The sequence below is a fragment of the Canis lupus genome, chromosome 6, assembly GCF_011100685.1.
Source record: "Canis lupus familiaris isolate Mischka breed German Shepherd chromosome 6, alternate assembly UU_Cfam_GSD_1.0, whole genome shotgun sequence".
NCBI lineage: Eukaryota > Metazoa > Chordata > Mammalia > Carnivora > Canidae > Canis > Canis lupus.
This window is the reverse complement of record NC_049227.1, coordinates 62,896,276-62,919,385: the sequence shown is the minus strand read 5'-3', so window position 1 is coordinate 62,919,385 and position 23,110 is coordinate 62,896,276. Positions and strand designations below refer to the sequence as shown.

At 34.9% G+C, this 23,110-nt stretch overlaps 1 protein-coding gene across 11 annotated transcripts in view; it reads right to left on the bottom strand.

Moving 5' to 3' along the window:
* Positions 1–23,110, bottom strand: part of ZNHIT6 (zinc finger HIT-type containing 6) — an 85,193-nt gene that overhangs the window by 44,211 nt on the left and 17,872 nt on the right. For 9 of the 11 annotated variants that reach the window (XR_005361332.1, XR_005361329.1, XR_005361328.1 and 6 more), the window contains exons 6-8: positions 8,760–8,828; positions 7,302–7,382; positions 5,773–5,850 (exon numbers count right to left, since the gene is read on the bottom strand). Coding sequence is in view for 4 of the 11 variants with exons in the window: in XM_038541493.1 (XP_038397421.1) it covers positions 5,773–5,850; positions 7,302–7,382; positions 8,760–8,828 (228 nt within the window). In the remaining 7 variants the exon portion in view is untranslated. Of the gene's footprint in view, positions 1–5,772; positions 5,851–7,301; positions 7,383–7,655; positions 7,732–8,759; positions 8,829–23,110 lie in introns of those variants that run through there. The other 2 variants (XM_038541495.1, XM_038541497.1) reach the window with 2 other exon arrangements.

Genomic DNA, 23,110 nt, shown 5'->3' with positions numbered 1-23,110 from the left:
GTGAGCAAATGCGTGCATGCAGGAGAGAGGGAGAAGCCCCACCCTGTTGAGCAGGGAGCATAGTTCAGGGCTCCATCCCAGGGCCCTGAGATTATAACCTGAGCAGAAGGCAGACACTTAACCAACTGAGCCACCAAGGTGCCCCTATTGCACCTTTTAATAGACAAATAATATGTATTTACTGAGAATGATCTGCTATGTGCCAGGCATTGTGCTAATAAGCAGCTAACATCTCAAAGAAATCTTCATAACAATGCATGCACTAATACTTCTGTTCTGATCCCCAATTTCAGGTGGGAAAATGGGCTTAATAACTTTCCAAGGTTTGAATCAAATTTATAACATTATTTTGACTTTATAAAAAAACCTATGTTGATGTAGGTTTCTGGATAAAAACAAAGAGGTTATTTTGGAACATCTCATAATTTGGGCTAGGTTTGAGAAGCAGTGGTCTAATAAGCTTAGTGTTTACAATGGTGAGACTTCTGGTCTACAAAATCTAGTCTGGAATCAGGTCTACTTCTCCACAGATCATGTATTCTGAAAGGATAACATTATTATTTCTTACTGGAATATAATATAATCTCACTCTGAAGGGACCCTATTAACAAAGGAGTATTATAAACAGGCTGTTCTTTTTGACAATAATGTTTGAGAAAATGATGCCACCTCTATTTAAAACTCAATGTGCCCTTAGACTCTCCAGGCCCTACCTGCATCTCTCGAAAAACAGATTCATGCCAGAAACCTCAGTCAGTCACTTTAGTTTCTTTTTTTTTTTTTTTTTGTCACTTTAGTTTCTTGTTTGTTTTCTCCCACTATAGAACTGTACTCAACTCATTCTTGTATAAACCCCAGTTTTTATTTATATACCTTGAAGATAAGATGTACTTAATTAATGGTTTTTGAGTAAATTTGGAAAGAATTATCCTATAATATCTTAAGCCACATCTTTATCAAAACTATAGAACCTTATAGGGGTGCCTGGGTGATACACTCGGTTAAACATCTGACTCTTGATTTCGGCTCAGGTCTTGATCTTGGGGTTGTGGGATCAAGCCTCATGCTGGGCTCTGCGCTTACAGTGAAGCGGGCTTGGGACTCTCTCTCCCTCTGCTCTACCCTATTTCTCTCAAATAAATAAATCCTAAAAAAAAAACACAAAAAACCCAAAACCAAAAATGACCTTATATAAATATCAAAACAACAAAGTTGTTAAACTTAACAAAATATACCTTAACTTCTTTATGGGAAATCAATGGTTCCTTTAATAAGTAAAATATAGAATATAGATTTGGGAAATTACAATTGAATGAACAGTACCAAACTTGGGATTACTCTAAATTCTTTAGTCAGTAACAACTTGAGAAAGCAGCAAATACAATGACCGCCTCTTATAGTACCTGACATTACCAACATGGGTTTTGTTTCAAAACTACTCAGTTACTTTCTAAGAATAGAGTTGGTGAAGAAATGGAATGGCAAGAGATAAAGAGTGCTCCACTAAAACAAGCACCTTTCATACTTCTCCTCCACTGAGAATGTAAGCTCCACAGGGGCAGGAATGGTTCTCCTCGCTCTAATGTCCAGAATGATACTTGGACCACAGTGAGAATCACCATTTGCAAGTGAATGAATACATGAATTTACTTAAGAAGTCATATTAGCTTTTATAAGAAAACACAAATTCAAACACCGTGTATTCTGAAAACTCCAAACAGATCAGCAGCAAATTCCTTAGGGTTAGACATGGATTCTATAATCCCCTAAATCTAAAAACAAAAGTCAGGTATGGCAAAGCTAAAAATTGGGAAACATTTAAGATTGCTCTAGCTGACCAGGTATATCATGAGACAACGGTCATAAACCCTCTAAGAATGGAAAACACAGCCAGTGGAAACTGGCAACATCAAGAATTTGGTAAAAAGACTTTACTCTGGAGTCACTGGAATGCTGTAAATTGTAGAATACATTTAAAATCAACAGCCACAAGGAAACTACATGTTTCTGCCTTATAAGCACTTTTTAGGAAATAATAAAATCCTCTTATTTTAGCATGCTTATCTTATATTAGAAGCTTAATGTTTTAAAACCTTTAATAATCTTTAATGTACTTTCCTTTAATGATACAAATGTAATTAAATATACAATCAAATGTAAGCGTTCATCTTATCCTATCTATGAATGAATTATCTGAAAAACGCTGATTGAAAATCTTTAATTAAAAACATCAAATGAAAATCTATTTCTAAATGTATTCACATAGTATCTAATTTCATTATTCATGATTAGAAAATACTTGAAAACTGTGAAGTTGTACAGAAATTAGGATAACTGTATCATGAAGCTCACTTAATAAATCAGAAATATATGATGTACTTTATCCCAACTTAGGATAAAAACTCCTTCACTGGAGTTTCTGAGGATCTAGGCTATAAACTTCCCCTTCTTGTTCTTTAATGTTTTCATAGATCACTGAGTTCAAATAAACAACTCAAATGGGGAAATGCAGATGGCAACTTTTTTACGTAAATAAGATAAAGTCAAAATACTTTTCATGCTATTCAGAATGGCTCAGGTATAAAATAAGTATAAAGTATAAAATAAGAGAAAATAAAGGACCTTAAAAGAAAATGAAGCAGAGAGAAGGTGAGTACCTAGAATTAGGTCATTTGACCTTCAATTCAGTGCACTTTTTTTTACTTTTCTTGGGGTTCAGGTTACCCTTTTTGTTAAAATACACCTTTCTGATCTGACTGGTATCTTCCTGTGTTCTGGTCTCTAATGTATCCTGATTTCTTTCTATGCAACTCCATGAAATGATTTTCCCAACTGCTCCTCTCTGGATCATGCCATGCTGTAGGCATTTCTGCCAGCCACTCTCCTGGAAAACCCTGGTCTGCCAGGACATGCTGAGATCTCCATCTCAAAATCTCCATCCTCTCTGCCTCTTCAGGCATTTATAGTACACATTTCCAAGTTAAAAATGAATGCTATCTGAGCCCAGTATGTCCTGTATTATAAACTTTAAAATACTCAGTATCCTATCTTTTAACACATACAATTTTGGTTTCCTTGAATTTTGGAAGACAAGGATACTATGCCGAAGAGTCAAGTTTGACTGGCTTGGTGAGCTTGCACCTTTCTTCACTAGCCACTCCTCGGTTTGCCTTAAAATGGAAATATTCCAAACCCTCTTTCTGGTAATGAAGGAAATAAAAATGGGAACAACAAAGAAACAAAATAAAAACCATAATAAACTAAAACAAAATTAAAAAAGAAAAATAAATCCAAACCTTTTGTTCTTTGCAGTTGTACCAAAATGATATAGGTAGTTTCCCTTATCTTTGGTAAAGAAAATTAGTTATTTGCCTAACAGTTTAGGTAAATAAGGCGACCATGTCCAGTACGATGCCCAAACTCACCAAAATAAATATTTTTATTAAGTCTAGAAAAGCAATATGGTATTTCAAATACATACTTATTAAGAAAACAACTGCATTTATGCAGCCATTAAAATAGTCAATGGCTGCTATTTGTAATAATTCAAGGTCTGATAAGTACAACAAAGGAAATGATGAAGCAATAACTGAAGCAATTTAGTTTGATGGGTGGCACTTTTTACTGTCTCCCTTCTACGATTTTTCTGGAGCCATTTACATGTTATCCCCATACTGGCAGTGCAGTCTATGACAAGGAGTTGATAAATGTGGTGCACGAGTGTTAGAATGCTGGACACGTCAGCAGGCTGTTAGGAGAAGACTTGGGAGAGTATATCTTAGTCCCATGGCCTAGAGAAGAGGAGATGAGATAACTATACAAAAAGCACTTTTATTTTTCATAAAAACCCTCAAAAGTGTTCTATTAACAGGCTTATACAACTGAAGCCACAGGAGTGCATCATGTAAATCTAAGTAACATTTACAAGAATTAACTAAATATAGTAAATGTTAAGAAAGGAACTGATTTTTTTTAAGGAACTGAATTTGAACGAGGTAACATAATAAAAAAAGAAAAATTACTTAATGATTGACAGGAGGTAAATTCCAAGGGAATGATGCAAATTGTTTTGTTTAAACATGAATTGTATGAAATCTACTTTAAGATTTTGCTAAGTAAAACTGAAATGCACTTTTTATGTCAGTATTTCTCACTAATTACATAAATGTCTGATTATCAATTTCAGAAATACTGATTTTGGTTAACATGGATGTTATAACTCTGAATAAATATCTTTGCAAAACCCACAAAACTTTCTGTCCATTTCTCATTTAAGGCCCCAAATCTTCTGGGGGAAGGAGGAGAGTTAAAGCATGAACTGCATGTAAATATACTGAATTAAGAAGTCTAGAGAAAAATTACGTTATAGAAAACTTGAATTTTTCATCACCGAACCATGATCAATGACATGAAATTGAGGGTATTTGCGACATGCTGGTAAAAGAAGGTGGTCAAGATTTGGTGTTTAAATCTGTTCTTAGCTTTAAGTCTTGTAATCTTATGTGTAGACATTTTGTAAGAATCCATTTATTTGTATTCATAGTAATAATAATAGCATGCACTTACCAAGTGCTGAATGAACTATCATAATCTCTCATGAGGATTTTTTTTTAAGATTTTTATTTATTTGGGAGAGAGAGAAGGAGAACGCGTGTCTGCGTAGAAGGGGGGGTGGAGCGGCAAGCAGAGGGAGAGGGAAAGGCAGGCTCCCTGGAGCCTGAACCGGGGCTCAAGCCAAGGATCCAAGCCGAGATCATAAGGTAAGCGTAAGGCAGATGTTTACCTGACTGAGCCACCTAGGCACCCCTCATGACAATCTTATAATTACTATTATCACCCCTATTCTAAAGGTGAGGGAACTAAGGTAAGTAAGGTTACATAATTTACTCAAGTTAACATAACTGGAATCAGGCAAGCTGGGCTGAAATCCCAGCTCTGCTTTCAAAGCCTGGATCCTAAAACCTCTAAGCTATGTTAACAAATCGAATCATAGGTGAGACTGACCAGATCTAGTCTGAATTGACTTTGGTAGTTTTGTTAACAATGGAAGAGCATCAAAGGTCATCAAAGATCAGTATTTTGTAATTCAGTATGCTGACACATAACTGGCACAAAAGTAGACTTTGCAGAACTCTCAGAGATGGTTTGGTGTAGTCTGTATCACCACTCTATTAAGGAACAGAGCATAGTAAAGAACTGTCTCAAATAATATGGTTTGTTATAACCTGGCTCTTTCTACTTTTCTCTGCAAAGAATGCAATATATGCAATGCTCAGTTGGTCACATGAATTTTTGTATTTCCAAAGGCAAAAACTTGAACATTAGAACTCTGTTGTACAGAATATTTTTTTTTAAACATTTATTTACTTACTCATGACAGACACAGAAAGAGAGAGGCAGAGACACAGGCAAAGGGAGAAGCAGGCTCCATGCCAGGAGCCCGTTGAGGAACTCGATCCAAGAACTCTAGGATCATGCCCTAAGCTGAAGGCATACACGCTTAACTGCTGAACCACCCAGGCATCTCCAGAATATTTCTTGAAGTAAGTTCAAATGGGATTTAGGAATCTTTTACTTGTTCATAATGCTATTTTAAGATACTTTAACTTTAGTAATATTTCAACTGAATTTATCCTTTAAGTGTGATTATTTTAAAATTTTAATTTGGAAGTCATATTAGTATAATAACTGGCTACTTAAGCTAATCAGGCTACTTAATTATATTACAGAATTAGAAAATATTTAAAGAAATGGGGAGGGAAGCAATTTTACCTTACTAAATTTTGCTGCATATATTCAACCTTCATTAAAATTTGGACCCCAGTCTGAGAGCGAATGTAGGCTTTCAACCTGAAATAAAAATGTCATATTGAAGGAAACAAAACTGATTTTTAATATATTTCAAGATAGTATCCATGGAAGACTAAACATTTATGAGTAGCTAATAATACTTAAAATCCAACTATCCAAGCACAGAAAAGGGGTTAAAGATATTTTCTAAGGAAGGATTTGAATTTTTAAAAATTACCTTTCTTCTCTCCGTATAGTATCTTAGATTAAAAATGTCTATTTAAGTAAATTAAATTAAACTTGCCATTTTATTTATCTTTAAAAAGTGTATTCAATTTAGTGACACTTTGTCTTCTTGCCAAACATATGACCAATGATAACAACTGAATTATCAGTAATAAGAAGGAAAGAAATTCAACCACTATATGTGTACCAAAGACACTACTTGATATGGGTCACGGATCTGGTTCAGTCTGGGCTCAACCTTTATTACAAGTAGAAGATGAGATTTAACTAGAATTGAATCAGACATTTTAGAATCCACCCAGTCTAACATTGAAACATTAGGTTACACTGGAACCAAACCAGGCATTCATATTCCAAGTAGGTACCATCTGGCGAAAACAAAGTCAAGTGGGTTCCTGCTCAGGAAAACTAATTCACATTCTAATAATAGTTTCTCTTTTTAAATGCTGCCTACTGTGTGCTAGGCCCTGTACTAGGAACTTGATATATGCTTTTTTTTTTTTTTTTCCAAAGCTTCAAACCACCTTATCTAGTGGATATTAACATTCTCATTTTACTGATAAAAAATTAAGGTCCAGAAGTTAAGTAACTTACTCCTGATCACATAGCTAAAAAGGGACAGAGTGAGCTATTCTAGCCCAGATATTCATAACTGAATCTTTCTACTATGCTACATTAACCATTTTTGTCGATACTATATTTCTGGACAGGAGGCAGAGTGTATCTTAATTAGTTTTATGAAGACTTGGCTGAAACAGAATTTCCTGTCTTTAACAGTTACTTGGAAACTCTTAATTTTTAGTTTTTTATTCCATTTTAAAGAAGTTTGATTTAAGAGTTAACAGTGCAGAGTCTCACTACTGACTGCCTGGATTTAAATCCCAGCTTCCCTGCTTATTTGCTATATGAAGTCATTTAACCACTTTAAGGCTTAGTTTCCCCATATACAAAATGGGTATGACAGCAGTAATCTATCTTAAGGGGTTACTGTGAGGAATTAATTAATACATATTTATCATCTGCTTTAATGAATGTCTAGAAAACAGTAAGTACTAAGTGTTACGTACTGTTTTTATTACTATCCAAAAGCATCATCCATGACTGACAAAACCTTGAGTAAACACCAAGGAAATGGCACAGAAAGTAAACTGCATTGACATAATCACAGTCTAATAAAGTCCTAACTTAACATAATTAATATGCACATAACCAGTACATCAACATTTTTAATAATTTCAGAAAATTATAAGATTTTTGAGACATACCTTTGACGAATTACAGGATCAGACTTTTCAGGATCAATATAAGGCCTTAGGATTTCATTAATAGTTTTATCATCTGGTACTCTTTCCAACAACAAAAAAACAAAACAATAACATATTATTATTTATTTTCTACTAAAGGTGTTAACTTGGAATTACTAAATCTTGTGGCTTTTTGTTTAAATGACTGAACACACACCTTTTATTTTACTCTTGGCAAAACATAACATCCTTTAAAGCAAAAATTACTTAGGAAAAAAGCTCAAAAAGACTTCTTGGACACACTTAAAAAGTCCTAAAAAGCAATATTTTGAGAAGGTCCCTATAAATCAATTATAAAAATATGAAGCCTCTTTTAACACACACCTGTGCTCACAGATGAGAAGAAAGAATGCAGGATGAAATATATTTGAAAGCTGCAGAAATATAAAATCTGAAAAAAGATCGAAAACGATGCTAATTTCAGTGCATGTTCAGTTTATTCATTCTAAATCATAAGACCGGGTAAAAAATTGATTCTACTTTCCCTGGAAACAAAGTATTTCAGGCTTTTCAACTTTCTGGTAAATACGCAAACTGTTTTGAACTACAGATCTGTAAAAGCAAAATTAAGACACTGCTCTGAATGAGTAACTTTCTTCAATCATTTATACATATTCATATCTGCTATTGTGCTATATTCCCCCATCTATAAAATTTAAGTCCTTTCCCCTGATTTTAGTCTGGTATACAACTTCAAATAATAAAGTTCTTCACTTCACTAAAATCCCCATGACAATTATAAAGAGAGGAAGCTTATGCAAAATGTGAATATACGGTTAATCTATTACTTAAAAAGCAACTGTAAAATTTTCCCAAGCCAAGGAACCAAATAGTACATAACCATTAAAATTTTTAAAGAATACTTAAAAATGTGCAAATATGAAAAAAGGACAAAAAGCTGTTTATATAAATTAATTTCAATTTTGAGTATACACATATACATGCCCAAGATAATCTTTGCATAGAATTTTGGGTCATTTTTCATTTCCTCTATTAACACTCAACTCTAACAAAAAGAAAGTTTTTAACCCTCTCGAGTCTCTCTGCATCTTTCTCCTCATGTCTGCTCTGCCTGGAGAAATAAACACCATCATGACTTCTGTGGCTAATCATTTCCCTTAGAGTTTTACCACCTCTGCAAGTATTCCTAAAAAGTACACCATCTTATATTTACAAACATAATCACACTCTAGGCATTCTTCCTTAACTTGTTTTTCTCATTCAACATTTGAGATCATGTTGATGTATGTAGCTGTAGTTCATTCAATAATGTTGAGCACTTAATTGTATTAAGATAACAACTTAATTATCCATTCTACTGACATACATTTACCGATACCACATTTAAGTTAATAGGGTTATTTTAAATACAAAAACACAGTAAGAACAAAGAAGCTCTTAATAGTGGTTATACTATACCTTTTTTCTATGTACACAGCTTGACTCTGAGGAAACTGGAGCTTCACATGCCAACAAAACTGTTGTTTCCTAAATTAGAAGATAATCTTATGAGGACCAAGTTAGATAATAAAAGTCTGAGCACAAATTGAACCTCCTGAATTTTCATTTTCAGATAACTATTCAAAAAGTATTCTCAGAATTTAATGTATCTTTTCTACTATTTTCTTTTTTTCTAGGATTTTAGAAGCTGTTGTTTTCTAAACAATATACTTGTAAGGATTTTTAAGAGGAAAACAAAATTAAGTGCAGCAGTTCTAAATTACAAGGACTTTATATTCCTGAATTAGAAGGCAATGTCTCACAGTTCAGGGGTTTTTTAGATCAATGTGCTACTACTCGAAGTTTACAAATAAATTTGCTTATGACTAAAAACAATGAGCTGATGTCTTTGCCTAACTAGTCTGGAAATTAGGTGAATGAAGTGTTGTCTGGTTGTGACCAGCTGGCTGCAGATACACTTCTGAGCCATGAGTACGTGCATTCAGTAGCAAAACAGTAGACAACAAGTTGGTTGCTAAGCAGAACGCACTCTAAGCTAGAGTCCCTTTGCTTTCAGGTCTAAACTTTGGTTTGATACAGGGTCAACAGTAATAATTCACTAAATGGCTAATTTTAGCATAATGACCATATGTTCTATTTAGCATACCTAAATTTGGTGATACTATATACCATTCCTTTAAAAAATTGTATGCTCGAAATATTGAATCCAACACAGAAATTTAAATGTTTTCACCATATGATGGTTTTACATGTTTTCCTTACTTAGAAGAAATTTCTAACAATCCACTGGCAAGTTAATGGCCAAAAGCACATCCAAGCAGATGACCAGCATCACTATAAATCTATCCCTTAGTAGTATGGCTCCAAAATCTCAACTAATTTTCTTTAAATACAATCTAGTACAGTAGCTCTCACCAAACATTCACAAGATTTAGTCAAATTTTTGTCAGAATAACCATAAAAGCAAGTAGAAATCCTTCTGTTAGGGTAAGTTATCATAGATCTGCTTATAGAAGTTTTCTTTCATAACAAGACAGTTTTTGGCTTTAGCTAGAAAAAAATATGCTTGATTATGCTTATGTTGAAAGTACCACTTACCATATAAGAAACAATCATGTTTAGTATTTGTTTTTTTCGATAGAACAAAGCCACAAGCACACTTTACTAATTTAAAGACCAGATGTTTAAAATCTCAGAGAAAAAAAACTTTAAAAAAAATCTGAAAGCAAATATAACAGTTCCTGGTTTTAAATAAATAATTCTTCCAAAACAAAAACTCTGCAATGTACATTATCTGTGAAATAGGCAGAGCATCACATCATCAAATTTAGAGATTCCACGTTTTGTTTTTCTAAGCATTTTATTTATTTATTCATTTGAGACAGAGAGAGAGAGAGAGAGAGAGAGAGCACACACACAAGAGCGTGCATGTGTGGTGTGGAGGAGCTGAAGAGGAAGGAAGGAAGAGGGAGGAGGCAAAGAGTCTCAAGCACACTCCGTGCTGAGTGGAGTGTGGAGCCCAACACAGGGTGGCTTGATCTTACGACCCTAAGGATCATGACCTGAGCAGAAACCAAGAGTAGGACCTTCAAACAACTGAGTCACCAGGCACCCAATTCCACATTTCTTAGTAAGAAATAAACTGATTTTTAAATCTTAATGTATAATATGGTTTTTAACTATATTTGTATTTTCTGTGTTAAATTACAGGGGAGAAAAAAGATTATGAACTCATCATCCTATGGAATTATAAATCATATTCAATTATTCCAATCATTGCTTAAGTAATTTCAAGAACCATTTTTCTTTCTTAACATTCAGTAGACCCTAAATATCTTCAAAAAGTACTAAACATCCCAAAAACAAAGGAAGAAAAGCCCTTAGAAATAATTTTATTTGCTACAGTTAACTAGCTGTGGTTGTAGGGAAGTCATTCACTACTGTTTTATTATATAAAACATAACTGCAAAATTATGATTATAAAAACCTTTCTACATTTGGTCTCAGTTCAAACATGAACAAATTTGAAAAGTACATTTACTTAAAAAAATGTGATCTTGCAATACTTTAAAACCAAGAAAAAGAGTATAAACAACACTCAAGACTTAAGAAACTTGCACTCTGCAATATTTATTTGAAATACGTTTTTCTTCCAAGAAATAGAAGGCTATTGATATGGTTGATAATCCTTTCTATTGTTCTTTGATCGAATTCCCTTCTCATCTATCATCAGAGGTAGCTACTTTCCTGATGTTGGGTATGTATTCTCGCCATCCATGGTTTTATGTTTTATATTTTATGGATATATACATAGCTATAAACAATATAGTATTTTATGTAATATTAACACTTACTTCAAAGTTATCATACTCTAAATATCCTATGCCTTGCTTTTCATTTACATTATGCTTTAGATTTATCAGATTAGTTCATTAATTTAAACCATCATACAGAATTTCACTTTGTGAAAAATGCCAAAACCTATTTATCCATTCTCTACTGATAGACATTATGACTGTTTTCAATTTTTTATCATTTGTTCTTCCATATGAAATTACAGTAAAGAAAAAATAAAAGACTATCTCTATGAATGGGTCTATCATTTAACTCTACTGGTACACAAAATTAAAAGTTAGCTTCACTGAAAAACTGCCTGTACTTTTTAACTCTAATGGTAGCATAAAAAGCATGTGCAAACAGTAATTCAGAATAGAAGACTTAAGTGAAAGAATGGACATAGAGAAGTTGAAGGGCACTGTATATAGAATTCCCAAAATGGCTGAGTTAATTTATCTCTGAAGTTGTTGCCAATTCTTTAGAGTTGGCAACTGATGCAGTTGCCATGGGCAATCAAATCTAAGTCTCAAATAATTAAGATTTTTTAAATTAAACTTTTAAATTTAATTCCAGCGTAGTTAACATGCAGTGTTCTATCAGTGCTCATCATAAGCACTACCATCTATTTCACCTTCCTCCACTTCCCTCCCGGTAACTATCAGTTTGTTCTTCAAAGAATTAAGTTTGTTTCCCACTTTTCATAATTATATATCGTGATACATGCTCCAATTACACACACACACGCATACCTTTTTGTATTTTGGACTATTTTAATTTTATTTTATTTTAAAGATTTTATTTATTCATGAGAGACACAGGCAGAGGGAGAAGCAGGCTCCATGCAGAGACCCCGATGTGGGACTCGATTCCGGGACTCCAGGATCACACCCTGGGCTGAAGGCAGGCTCTAAACCGCCGAGCCACCCAAGGATCCCCTTGGACTATTTTATAAAGACAGATTCTAAGGAGTAGAATTATTGGGCTAGGACAAATTTTCTTAAACTATGCAGTGTTAATATTCTGGATCACATACTTCTTTGTTATGGAAGGCAGGACAGGAGGGAGGCAAGGGAGACATTTTCTCATGTAGGATGTTTAGCAGCATCCCTTGAGATGCCACTAGCAACACCCACTCCTCCAGTTGGGACAACAAAAGATGCTCCCAATTATTGCAAATGTCTTCTGGGAGGCAAAATCACCACTGAATGAGAACTGGGACAGAGATTAAAACATTTACTATTACTCCTACTATATTAAGACTATTGTTCCCTAAATTAAACAAAATGCCTTCAACTATAATAATGTCACTGTGTCCTTGCCATAATTACCAATGTTCTCACAAATGGAAATACTGTACCCTGATATCCTAGGTAACTTAGGCATCTCAAGGCAGTATGGTTAGAGTTTGATAATACCAGCTCACTTATAACCAAACAAAAGTAAGTAGAAATATTTTCACCTATCAGATTTACAAAAATGATGTTAAAATTAGAAATACTAGGCAATTGTGGTGAAATGGACACTTTCCATTGCTGAGAGGAATATAAATCGGTGTAAGCATCTGGCAGTTCAATTTCATAACAGCTATAAATAAATATTAATAATGCAAGAAATATATATATTTTTGCCTCAACTGTTTTATTCCCAGGAATTTATTTCAAGGAAACAATTGGACAAGTAATGACATGTGCTCATGTCCACTGTGTCATTCTTTATAACAGAAAAAAATAAAAAATAATCTAAATGGATATCATCAGAGAACTGATTAAATACATTAGAGCAGATCCAGATAGTGAATGAAAAGTTGAGGCAGAACTATATGTGCTGGGGAAGAAAAATGTACGTGCTAAATGAAGGCATTTATGTTGAAAATATGTCCACGCGTGTGTTTACAAGTATGAAGGATGTGCCCCAAACTCTTAACTATAGTTATTTCTTGCCATTATGAAAGGACTTCTTACTTTATATATCTCTATTAAATCTTTGACATAATGATTTCTCTTTTATATAAACAGCAAAGTCAAAAATGCTTTTTTTAAAAAAGATTTTATTTATTTATTCATGAGAGATATAGAGACAAAGGCAGAGGGAGAAGCAGGTTCCCTGTGGGGGAGCCTGATGTGGAACTTGAACCCAGGACCCCAGGATCATGACCTGAGCCTAAGGCAGATGCTCAACCACTGAGCCACCCAGGTGTCCCAAAAATGTTTTCATTGGAAAACACAGGATGGTAGTCCTAGAAAGGACAGGATTAATTTTAACATTCTTTTTAAACCTAAAAATATTTATTATTGGAAGTGTTCTTTTAAGAGCTTTCCTTTTTTATCTCAGAAATTATTACCCAACCAGAACTAGGGTTACTTATCTAATAATTTTTACAGCTTCAAAGCTATCTTCCTCAAGAAATATGCCACAGCTAAGAGTTACATATGATGGCTGAATTCTAAGAACTAAGATTTCTAATATAAAATTTAAATGAGCTTGAATATTTTTATTCCTAAAAAAAAAAAATCACCAACTTTTATTTCACTCTCTCACTGACTAACCAATACTTATTCAAAGAACACTCCTAAAGGCCCAGTAGTCATTAAGGATGTGAACAAAGGGGATGAGCCCAAGGTAGGCTTCTGTTTAGGCTCGAAGTCAACCACCAATCCTGGGCACTGTGTTTCCTTTCCATATGGCTATGAGAGGCTAGTTTCCACATGAAAGAACCTTGTTCTTCATGTACACTGTACAAAGGAAGAATACTCATTGTACTGTAAGGATCAGAGGTAAGACAGGGCAAAAGTTAAGTGGACTCTGTGCTTAAATCTTACTCTCAACAATTTCTAACTTGATGTGATTTGTATCTGTGATTCAGATTTTTCACAGTAAAATGGGGGATAACAATAGTATTTATACCATAGTGTTAAATGAGTAAATGTATCTCAAGGGCTCAGAATATATAAAAAATGTTAATTACTGTTATTGCCATTATAATAATTCTACATTCAATACCTTGAATTATGAAGCTTAAAAACAGAAATATGAAGCTTAAAAACAGAAATATTCACAGTCTTTAAGAATATTTTGCCATGAGTTCCTAACCAAAGTGCGCTTATACTGAATTTAGTGTTTAGTGTCTAGAAATGAAACTGGGCATCTGGATTCATAGTAGATTGTAAAAAAGACCTGAATGTTCTGTTAAACATTATGGATTTTATTCTGTGGTTAATGCACCAACAGCAAAGGTTTTTTTAAAAAGAATGAAATGAAGGGCTTAGTGGCAGACTCAAATCACCCTACTATTTATTTAACTCTCCTAGTAAATATTCAAGACATTAACTTCAGCTTTTGTTTATAGTTATTAAGGGAAATATCTCTCACTACTTTTGAGAAGCACAATGACATATCATGTCAGTTCAAATGTGCCTAAAATTGTTACTTCTAATTTTTAAATACAGGTGATTCCATGGGAGTAAGCTAAAGCTAGAATTTCCACATGTCTACTCTTTAGAATACTACACCACTAGTTAAATTAGTAAAGTCTACAGGCTATCAAACCTGCCAGCAGGTCCTTTTACCAGAGAGCACTAGCAAGCAGCAATAGTAGTAATAGTTTATTAAGTGCTTTTAATATGTCAGACATTGTTCTAAATGTTTACATGTATTAATTCATTTAATTCTTCTAGCCCTAAGATGAATGACATTATTTCATTTTACAGATGAGAACCCTAAGAGGAAAGTCCATTTCAAGGTCATTATTCAGCTGGAAAGTGACAGAAGTGAAATTTTAATCCAGGCAGTACAATAATTCCAGTCTATGCTCTAATCGTCTATACTATTATGAACTTACTAGAACTGCAACTTCAATAACCATGTATTTTTATGTACTATTAATTTAAATGTACCTCAGTCATATTTTACATATTTGCCTTCATATTTTGAAATCATTTATAAGAGTTATAGTTTAATTGCCTCCTTTGTAATCTCTTATTACCACCAACTTTCTTCCTAATCCATAACCATACTTTGATGAATGGAACCCATTCCCTATCTCTAGGGACATGCACTTATGAGTTGGCTTAAGAAAATCACTATCCTAGGTTTTCCTCGACACAATGGCTCAGGATGGGGCAGATGACCTAAGAGGTCCAATCGTGGTGAATTTCAGGTTTTCTATTCAGTGATGCTCAGAGAGAAGCACTCTTGGATATTTACTGCAACTCAAACTATTACCGGGGGCATCCTATGACCATGAGGATTCAGCTGACACCACTGAAGATATAATGGAGAATCAGCAATAAACTAGATCACTGATGATGTAATTGAGTCATTTTATCTATTAACTCTGAAGTCCATCTTACCTCAGGACATTCAGTTACGACAGCCAATAATATGCCCTTTTACAGCTCAAACTGGTTTGAATTGGGTATTCTATTTCAAGCAACATCAAGCATCCTGATATAAGAAATTAAAGTTTTCTTCTTTCTAGATTTCATCTTTTATTATGAAACAGTAGAAAAGGAAGATAGCCTATAAATTGTTAACTCTTATGAAATTTGGAAGCAGTATATAACACCTGAAGGAATTTCAGGAGAAAACCATTTTCTTCCACCATCAGTTATAAAACCTTATTTTAATTTAAAGCAGAAAGAAAATCTACCAAATTTTGAAATCCTTCAAGGAAAAAACAAATGTATAAAACATCTACATAATCCTTCACTCACAGGCATTTTATCTTTGAAAATACATTTCAAGAGCAAATTTTAAAGTCCCAAGAATAAATATAACCATTCCTCATAAAAAATAATCCATCTATTTTATTACGATTGGTACCATAATAAGTGTTTTTGGAAGAGTGAATACAAAGGATCTGTGTAGTTACTTAGCATGGATTAAAATTACTGGAATTGGGGAGAATGAAAACCATAATTTTATGTGTCTCACATCATTATGAAAATACTTTGAAAAGTTCCAGTTATATATTACATTTTACTCTTTCAAAAATTAGTTTCACCACTACACAATAATAATAGGAAACAGGTTAAGTATGTGGTACTGGCTTTAGTAGACAGTATATTAAGAAAATGGATATAGCAGGTGAAGACTGAAATAAAAAAGTACATTTTGCTTCAAATAACTGATAAATACTTGAGCACTTAATAAAGCAGTTCTCAACTGGGAATTGTACCAACCTGGGCGGTGGGGACATTTAGAAATGGCTGGGCAGTTTCTGACTGTTCCAAGACTGGGAAGCACTTTAGGCATTTTAGTGGGCAGAGACCAAAAATGCTAACCTTCCTGTAATGAATGGGAAAGTCCCACACAACAAAAAAACTGTCCTGTTCAAAATGCCAACAGAGCCCCTAGTAAGAAACACACCAGAATGCAGAAAGGAGATATATACACTCTCCTTTCTGCATACACAACACACACGTAATATAAATATACACATATATATGCATACCAAAAATGAATGCCAGCACTAAATGCAGCATGTGTTTCATATTAACTGTAGAGAAAATGTATAAGAACTGTGGTAAAAAGAAATAATGGAGAAGATGAGCTATCCTGTGTATTTTCACAGATGGCTAGAAAATAATGGATGAGGAAAACATTCTAGGCTTAAGTATGGTGACCAGCCTGTGTATACTTGGTTGAATACATGAGGAAATCAGGTGGGGACAGACTATGAAAACCCATATTTAGTGTGGATCCCTCATACTAACAGGAACATTTTCTGCTCAAAGTATGACTGTCTAAACTCTCTGGTATGGCATATAAGGTCCTGCAAAGCCCAGGCCCAGTGGGGCTCTCTCCAACCTCATCTCTTACCACTTACCAACTCCCAACCTAACTTCTAGACACGTCAAACTACATACACTGTCTTAAATTTACTACTTTATCCTTTTGCAACTGATACCCTCATCACAAAACCATCCTTAAACCTAGATTTAACTCCTTGATTTTGAGCAAGTGACCATCACAGCAAAAACACATTTTGTAAAGACATATCAGACAGACAGCAGTGTATCAAGTGACTGAAGTAAGGAGACACTGAGATAGGGAGGGCATGTAAAAGTTCCTCAGTAGTCCAGGGTGACACAAGGTGGCCTGCACGGGAGAATATGTCTGATATATGTGGCAGAGAAAGAAGTGGAAAGAGATACATGCCAGAGGCATATCATGAAGTAGTAGACCTGGGGACGAGGGAAGGCTTTCCCTAACTGAACCAGGGTGGGGACCCCAAGATGACCAAGGGTGTTTTCTAGTTCCATGAATGCTGGCTAATTGTTTTTACGGAGAAGTACAACCTCTGTGGTGCTGTATGTCACAGAAACGTCTCACTACTACCTACACGGCTCCTGTAAGGAAATGGCTATTTGAAGAACCAGTTTCTAGTCTTTCCCACTGTTTTTTCTAAGGTCCTGCTGTTGTTCTGAAAATCTTCAACCAAACTAGATCACTGCAAAATTGACTTGTCCCCCCCCATGACCACAGCTGTTAAACCTGTCATTTCATTTTCCTTTGCTCTTTTCTAAAGTCAGTCTGCAGTAAAGTACAAACCTATACTACTTACAGGTAATCACGCAAACAAAATACTGTGCTTTATGAAGTGTATCACCATTCTTCATAAGAAAAGAAAAAAGGTGCTACTGACATTAATAAAGAGGTAGATGGGTCTATTATTGTGATATAATTAGAATGCTGTGATTTTATCCAAAGGAAAAAAAGTAATTTTGTGAATCTGTAAAAGGTTACTTCTTTACAAGAGAGACATCTAGTGGCTAGTTTCTAAAAAAGGACTGGAGCTCAATTACTAATTCACACTGTTGTTAAAATAATGGACACACTTCTACCATCTTCATACTCTAAGAGAGACCCACAGATAGAAAAGAACCCTGAGCCAAAAGGAAGTTAAAACCTCAGTTCTAAGCTGACAGAGAGGAATGATAAAAAGGACTGGGTTGCTTAGAAGTTATGTGGAGACAAACTGCAGGAGAAAGAAAGGCCAAAAGTTGGGATTGGGTGGTTAGTCCACACTAGAGTCCAAGCCTGGAGTTAAGCTAAAAATACTATTGGGGAAGGGATCTTCAGTCCAATTTTTTTTTTTTTTTTTTCAGTTGACAAGTCAAAGTGCATTCTTGACCTCACTGTTGAATCCTCAGACCCAAATAGCCAGGAAGATAAAATGAGGGGAGTTATGTGACCAAATGAGACTTGTTACTTATCCAGGCACAACCAAAACATCTCCGGGTTTGATACCTATGGCATCCTGTAGTAAACACTAAAACAATACTGAAAAAGAGTGGCAATTGTGGATAAAAATGTAGAATCATATATATATTTTTCAAAGATTCTATTTACAACTCAAAATGTTTAATGGTCCTGCCCACATCTATCAATGCCTTTTAAAATTATTTTAACAAAGTCATTTATTTATTCTTAAAATAAGCATTACATGCAAATGATCTAAAATTGAAAAAGGTATAAAACAGGACATAATTCCCATCCCTGTCCCCTTCCACTCAATTGCCTTCCTTTAGGATAACCACTGTCAGCAGTTTATATAACTTTATTCATTTAGTATTTCTGAAAATCATTCTATATTAATACATTCAGACCTGCTCCATTCTTTTTCCATTGTAAAAGCATTCCATATTTTAAGTAGTTCTAAATGAATCTAAATTTAGATTCATGCTACTCTTTTGCTATTACAGACAACATTGCACTCAATATCCTTGTACATATTCCATTTTCCATTCATATAGTTTTTTTTTGTTTGTTTGTTTTTTTGAATTTATGATAGGCACGCAGTGAGAGAGAGAGAGAGAGAGAGAGAGAGGCAGAGACACAGGCAGAGGGAGAAGCAGGCTCCATGCACCGGGAGCCCGACGTGGGATTCGATCCCGGGTCTCCAGGATCGCGCCCTGGGCCAAAGGCAGGCGCCAAACCGCTGCGCCACCCAGGGATCCCCATATAGTTTTATCTATCAAATAAATTTCGAGAAGTGGAATTGTTAGGTGAACAAGTCATTATCACATCTTCCTTACCTGTTTCTTTTCCACTACTGACCTTACCTTTGTACCAGTGCTGCCAGTGCTGATTTTAAACAATTAGGATATTTTAGAAAAGATAATCTGAAAACCTTCTCAATAGCATACATTAAGAAATCCTGGGGGAAAAAAATCCTTGAGAGGGGTGCCTGGGTGGCTCAATGGTTGAGCACCTGCCTTTGGCTCAGGTCATGATACCAGGGTCTTGCCTCTCCCTTGCCTACTATGCCTCTCTCTGTGTGTCTCTCATGAACAAAAAAATAAAACCTTAAAAATTTCTTAAAAAAGAAATCCTGGAGAAATGAACTAAACAGATTGAGCTCATCAGCAATAAGAGATATCTTCAGGAACCAAAAGAGAGCAGGAACTGAAGATCCTGGGAGAATGCTGAATGAAGCTACATCTGCTCTGGAATCCTTTGCAAACCTTGGTACCAAGAGGCTGGGGTGACTGGAGACAAGATCTTGGGCCCACATAGGCTGTAGACATCAAACTGGGGATCACAACATAAAACCAGTGAAAAGTGTAAGCCAGAAAAATCCTGCCCACTAGCAAAGGAAAACAATTAGAAAACTTGTGGACCTCAACTCAGGCTCTCGGGATAAACATAGAGAGGAGAAAGGGAAAAATCTCAATTGAGAATGCAAAGCTGCCATTTCCTCAAATTGTTTTGGGGTTCAAATTATTCCTACTACACAGTCGGAAAAACTTAAGACTAAGAAATTAAAGAGGATCATGAATTGGTGCCATGGAGTACATTGGCATAAGCAAATGCACGCAACCTTCTATGTCAACTTGCATTCACAGATACATTTTAGGGAAAAAACAAAACAAAACAAGGAAACCAGCCACCATAATCAAAAGTCTGCAGAAACAGGAGACAGCAATAACAGACTTCCAAGAACTTCTGATACTGGAATTATTTACACAGATAATAAATGTTCAAATTATTAAACAAAGAGGAACTTAAATATGAGAAAAGAATACAGTTCTATCTAAAAGAGCAGATAGATTTGGGAAAGACCGAGAACTTCTAGAAATGAAAAACAAAACTGAAACAAAGAAATACTCAGTGTATGAGCTAAAGAGAAGGTTAATTAGATACAGCTGAGGAGATAGTAACTTGGATGATGTAACTGAATAAATTACTTCAAATGCAGCAACGACTAACAAAATATTAAAATAATGCCTTAGAACTTCCAGAACTACCATATTCTGAAAGCACAAATCCCAAGGAAGATAAATTTGAAAAATCAAAGGCCCTTATACTGCAACTAGAGAACTTCAAAGACAAAAGTGAATACCTGAAAAGCAAATGAATGAAAAAAAAAAAGACTATATAAAAGAGTGTTCTCAAAAGGTACAAATGTCCTATATAATAAATAAGTCACAGGGATATAAGGTACAGCATGGTAACGACAGTTAAAAATATTGTATTACTTATCTGAAAGTGGTTAAGACTGTAGACCTCAAAAGTTCTCATTACAGAAAAAAATTTCCTCTTCTTTCTTAACTATGTGAGGTGATGTATGTTAACTAGACCTGTGATAATCATTTCACAATGTATATAAATATTGAATCATTATGTTGTACACTTGAAACTAATGTTATATATGTCAATTATACCTCAATTAAAAAATAATTTAAGGGATCCTTGGGTAGCTTAGCAGTTTAGCGCCTGCCTTTGGCCCAGGGCATGATCCTGGAGACCCGGGATCGAGTCCCATGTCGGGCTCCCTGCATGGAGCCTGCTTCTCCCTCTGCTGTGTCTCTGCCTCTCTCTGTGTGTGTCTTTCATGAATAAATAAAATATTAAAAAAAAATAATAATTTAAAAAAGTGTTCCCAAAAGTGGTAAAAAAATAAGATAAGGGAATAAATAACTGAATGGAATACTGAAATAAAATGTCATGATATTTCATATTCAGCTAAACTTATCATTCAAAAGCAAGGCTAAGTTTATAGGATTCCATATGTGGAATTTTAAATAAGGCAAAACTCATCACCAAGGGAAAAATATACAACAGGGTGTCACCGGGGAAGAGAGGAGCAAATAAGGAAAGACCTTTCTGGGGTGATGGTAATATTCTATATATTCATAGGGACTATGTTATACAGATGTAGGCATACCTTGGAGATAATCATAGGTAGAACACTATAATGAAAGTAAATATTGCAACAAAGCCAGTGAAATTAATTTTTTAGTTTCCCAGTGTGTAAAAAGTTATTTTTACACTATACTGCAGTCTGTTAAGTGTGCAATAGTATCATGTCTAAAAAAAAACGTACAGGGCAGCCCAGGTGGCTCAGCGGTTTAGCGCCGCCTTCAGCCCAGGGCCTGATCCTGGAGACCCAGGATCGAGTCCCACATCAGGCTCCCTGTATGGAGCCTGCTTCTCCCTCTGCCGGTGTCTCTGCCTCTCTCTCTCTGTGTCTCTCATGAATAAATAGATAAAATCTTAAAAAAAAAAAAAAGATGTTTAAAAAATATGTACATACCTTAATTTAAAAATATTGCAAAAAAAAATGCTAACCATCATCTGAGCTTTTAGTGAGTCATAATGTTTTTGCTAGGGGAAGGTCCTGCCTCAGTACTGAGGGCTGCTGACTGACAGGGTGGCAATTTTTAAAAATAAGGTAACAATCAAGTTTGTTTCACCAACTGATTCACACATGATTTCTCTGTAGCATGTGATACTGTTTAATAGCACTTAACCATAAAATTTCCTTCAAAATTAGGTCAGTCATCTCAAACCCTACCACTGCTTTATCAACTAAGTTTAGATAACATACTAACTCTTTTGTTGTCATTTCAACAGTTTTCCAGCATCCACACCAGGAGTAGATTCCATCTCAGGAAACCACTATTTTTGTTCATCCATAAGAAGCAGCTCCTCATCCGGTAAAGTTTTACTGAGATTGCAGCCCATTACCAATTACCAATTGTTCAGGCTCCACTGCTACTTCTGGTTCTCTTGCTGCTTCCAGCACATCTGTAGTTACTTCCCCCACAAATGTCTTAAACCCCTCAACATCCTCTATGAGGGCTGGATTTACTTTTTCTAAAACATTCCTGTGAATGTTGATATTCTGACTTTCCCCATGAATCACAAATGTTCTTCATGGCATCTAGAATGGTGAATCCTTTTCCAGGTTTTCAATGGACTGACTCTGCCCAAGTCCATCAGAGGAATCACTATTTTTGGCAGCTACAGACTTACGAAATGTATTAAATAGTAAGACTTGAAGGTCAAAATGACTCCCTGACCCCATGGGCTGCAGAATGGATGTTGTGGTGAAAGGCATGAAAACAACATTCATCTACTGTCTAGCTCCATCAGCTCTTTTGTCCACTTGAACACTTAGAAGGTCACTGTAGGGGTTATTAATTGGCTTAATTGCAATTTTGTTGTATTACAGGGAATAGGAGACCTGAAGAGAAGGAGAAAGATAGGGAATGGCCAGTTGGTGGAACAGTCAGAATCCACACTTTTATCAATTAAATTCACTATTTTATATGAGTGCCTTTCGTGGCACCCCAAAACAATTATAGTAGTAACATCAAAGATCAATCATAGATTACTGTAAGAAATATAATAATGAAAAAGTTTGAAATATTGCAACAATTACCAAAAGGTGACATAGAGACATGAAGCAAACAAAAATGGCACCAAAAGATTTGCTTGATGTAAGGCTGCCACAAACCTCCAAATTGTGAAAAAAGCACAATATTTGTGCTTAATAAAAGCAAAGGACAATAAAATGAAGTGTGACAGAAAAAGGTATGCCTACATATGTATTTGTCAACAAGTGTACTTTTTTGATTTGTGCATTTCATTGCATGAAAATTTTGTACCAATAGGAAAAGCGAGCTTCCTATCTTTCAGACAACTGTTTAAACTCGGTTTCTCCTTTCATTGAACATACTGAT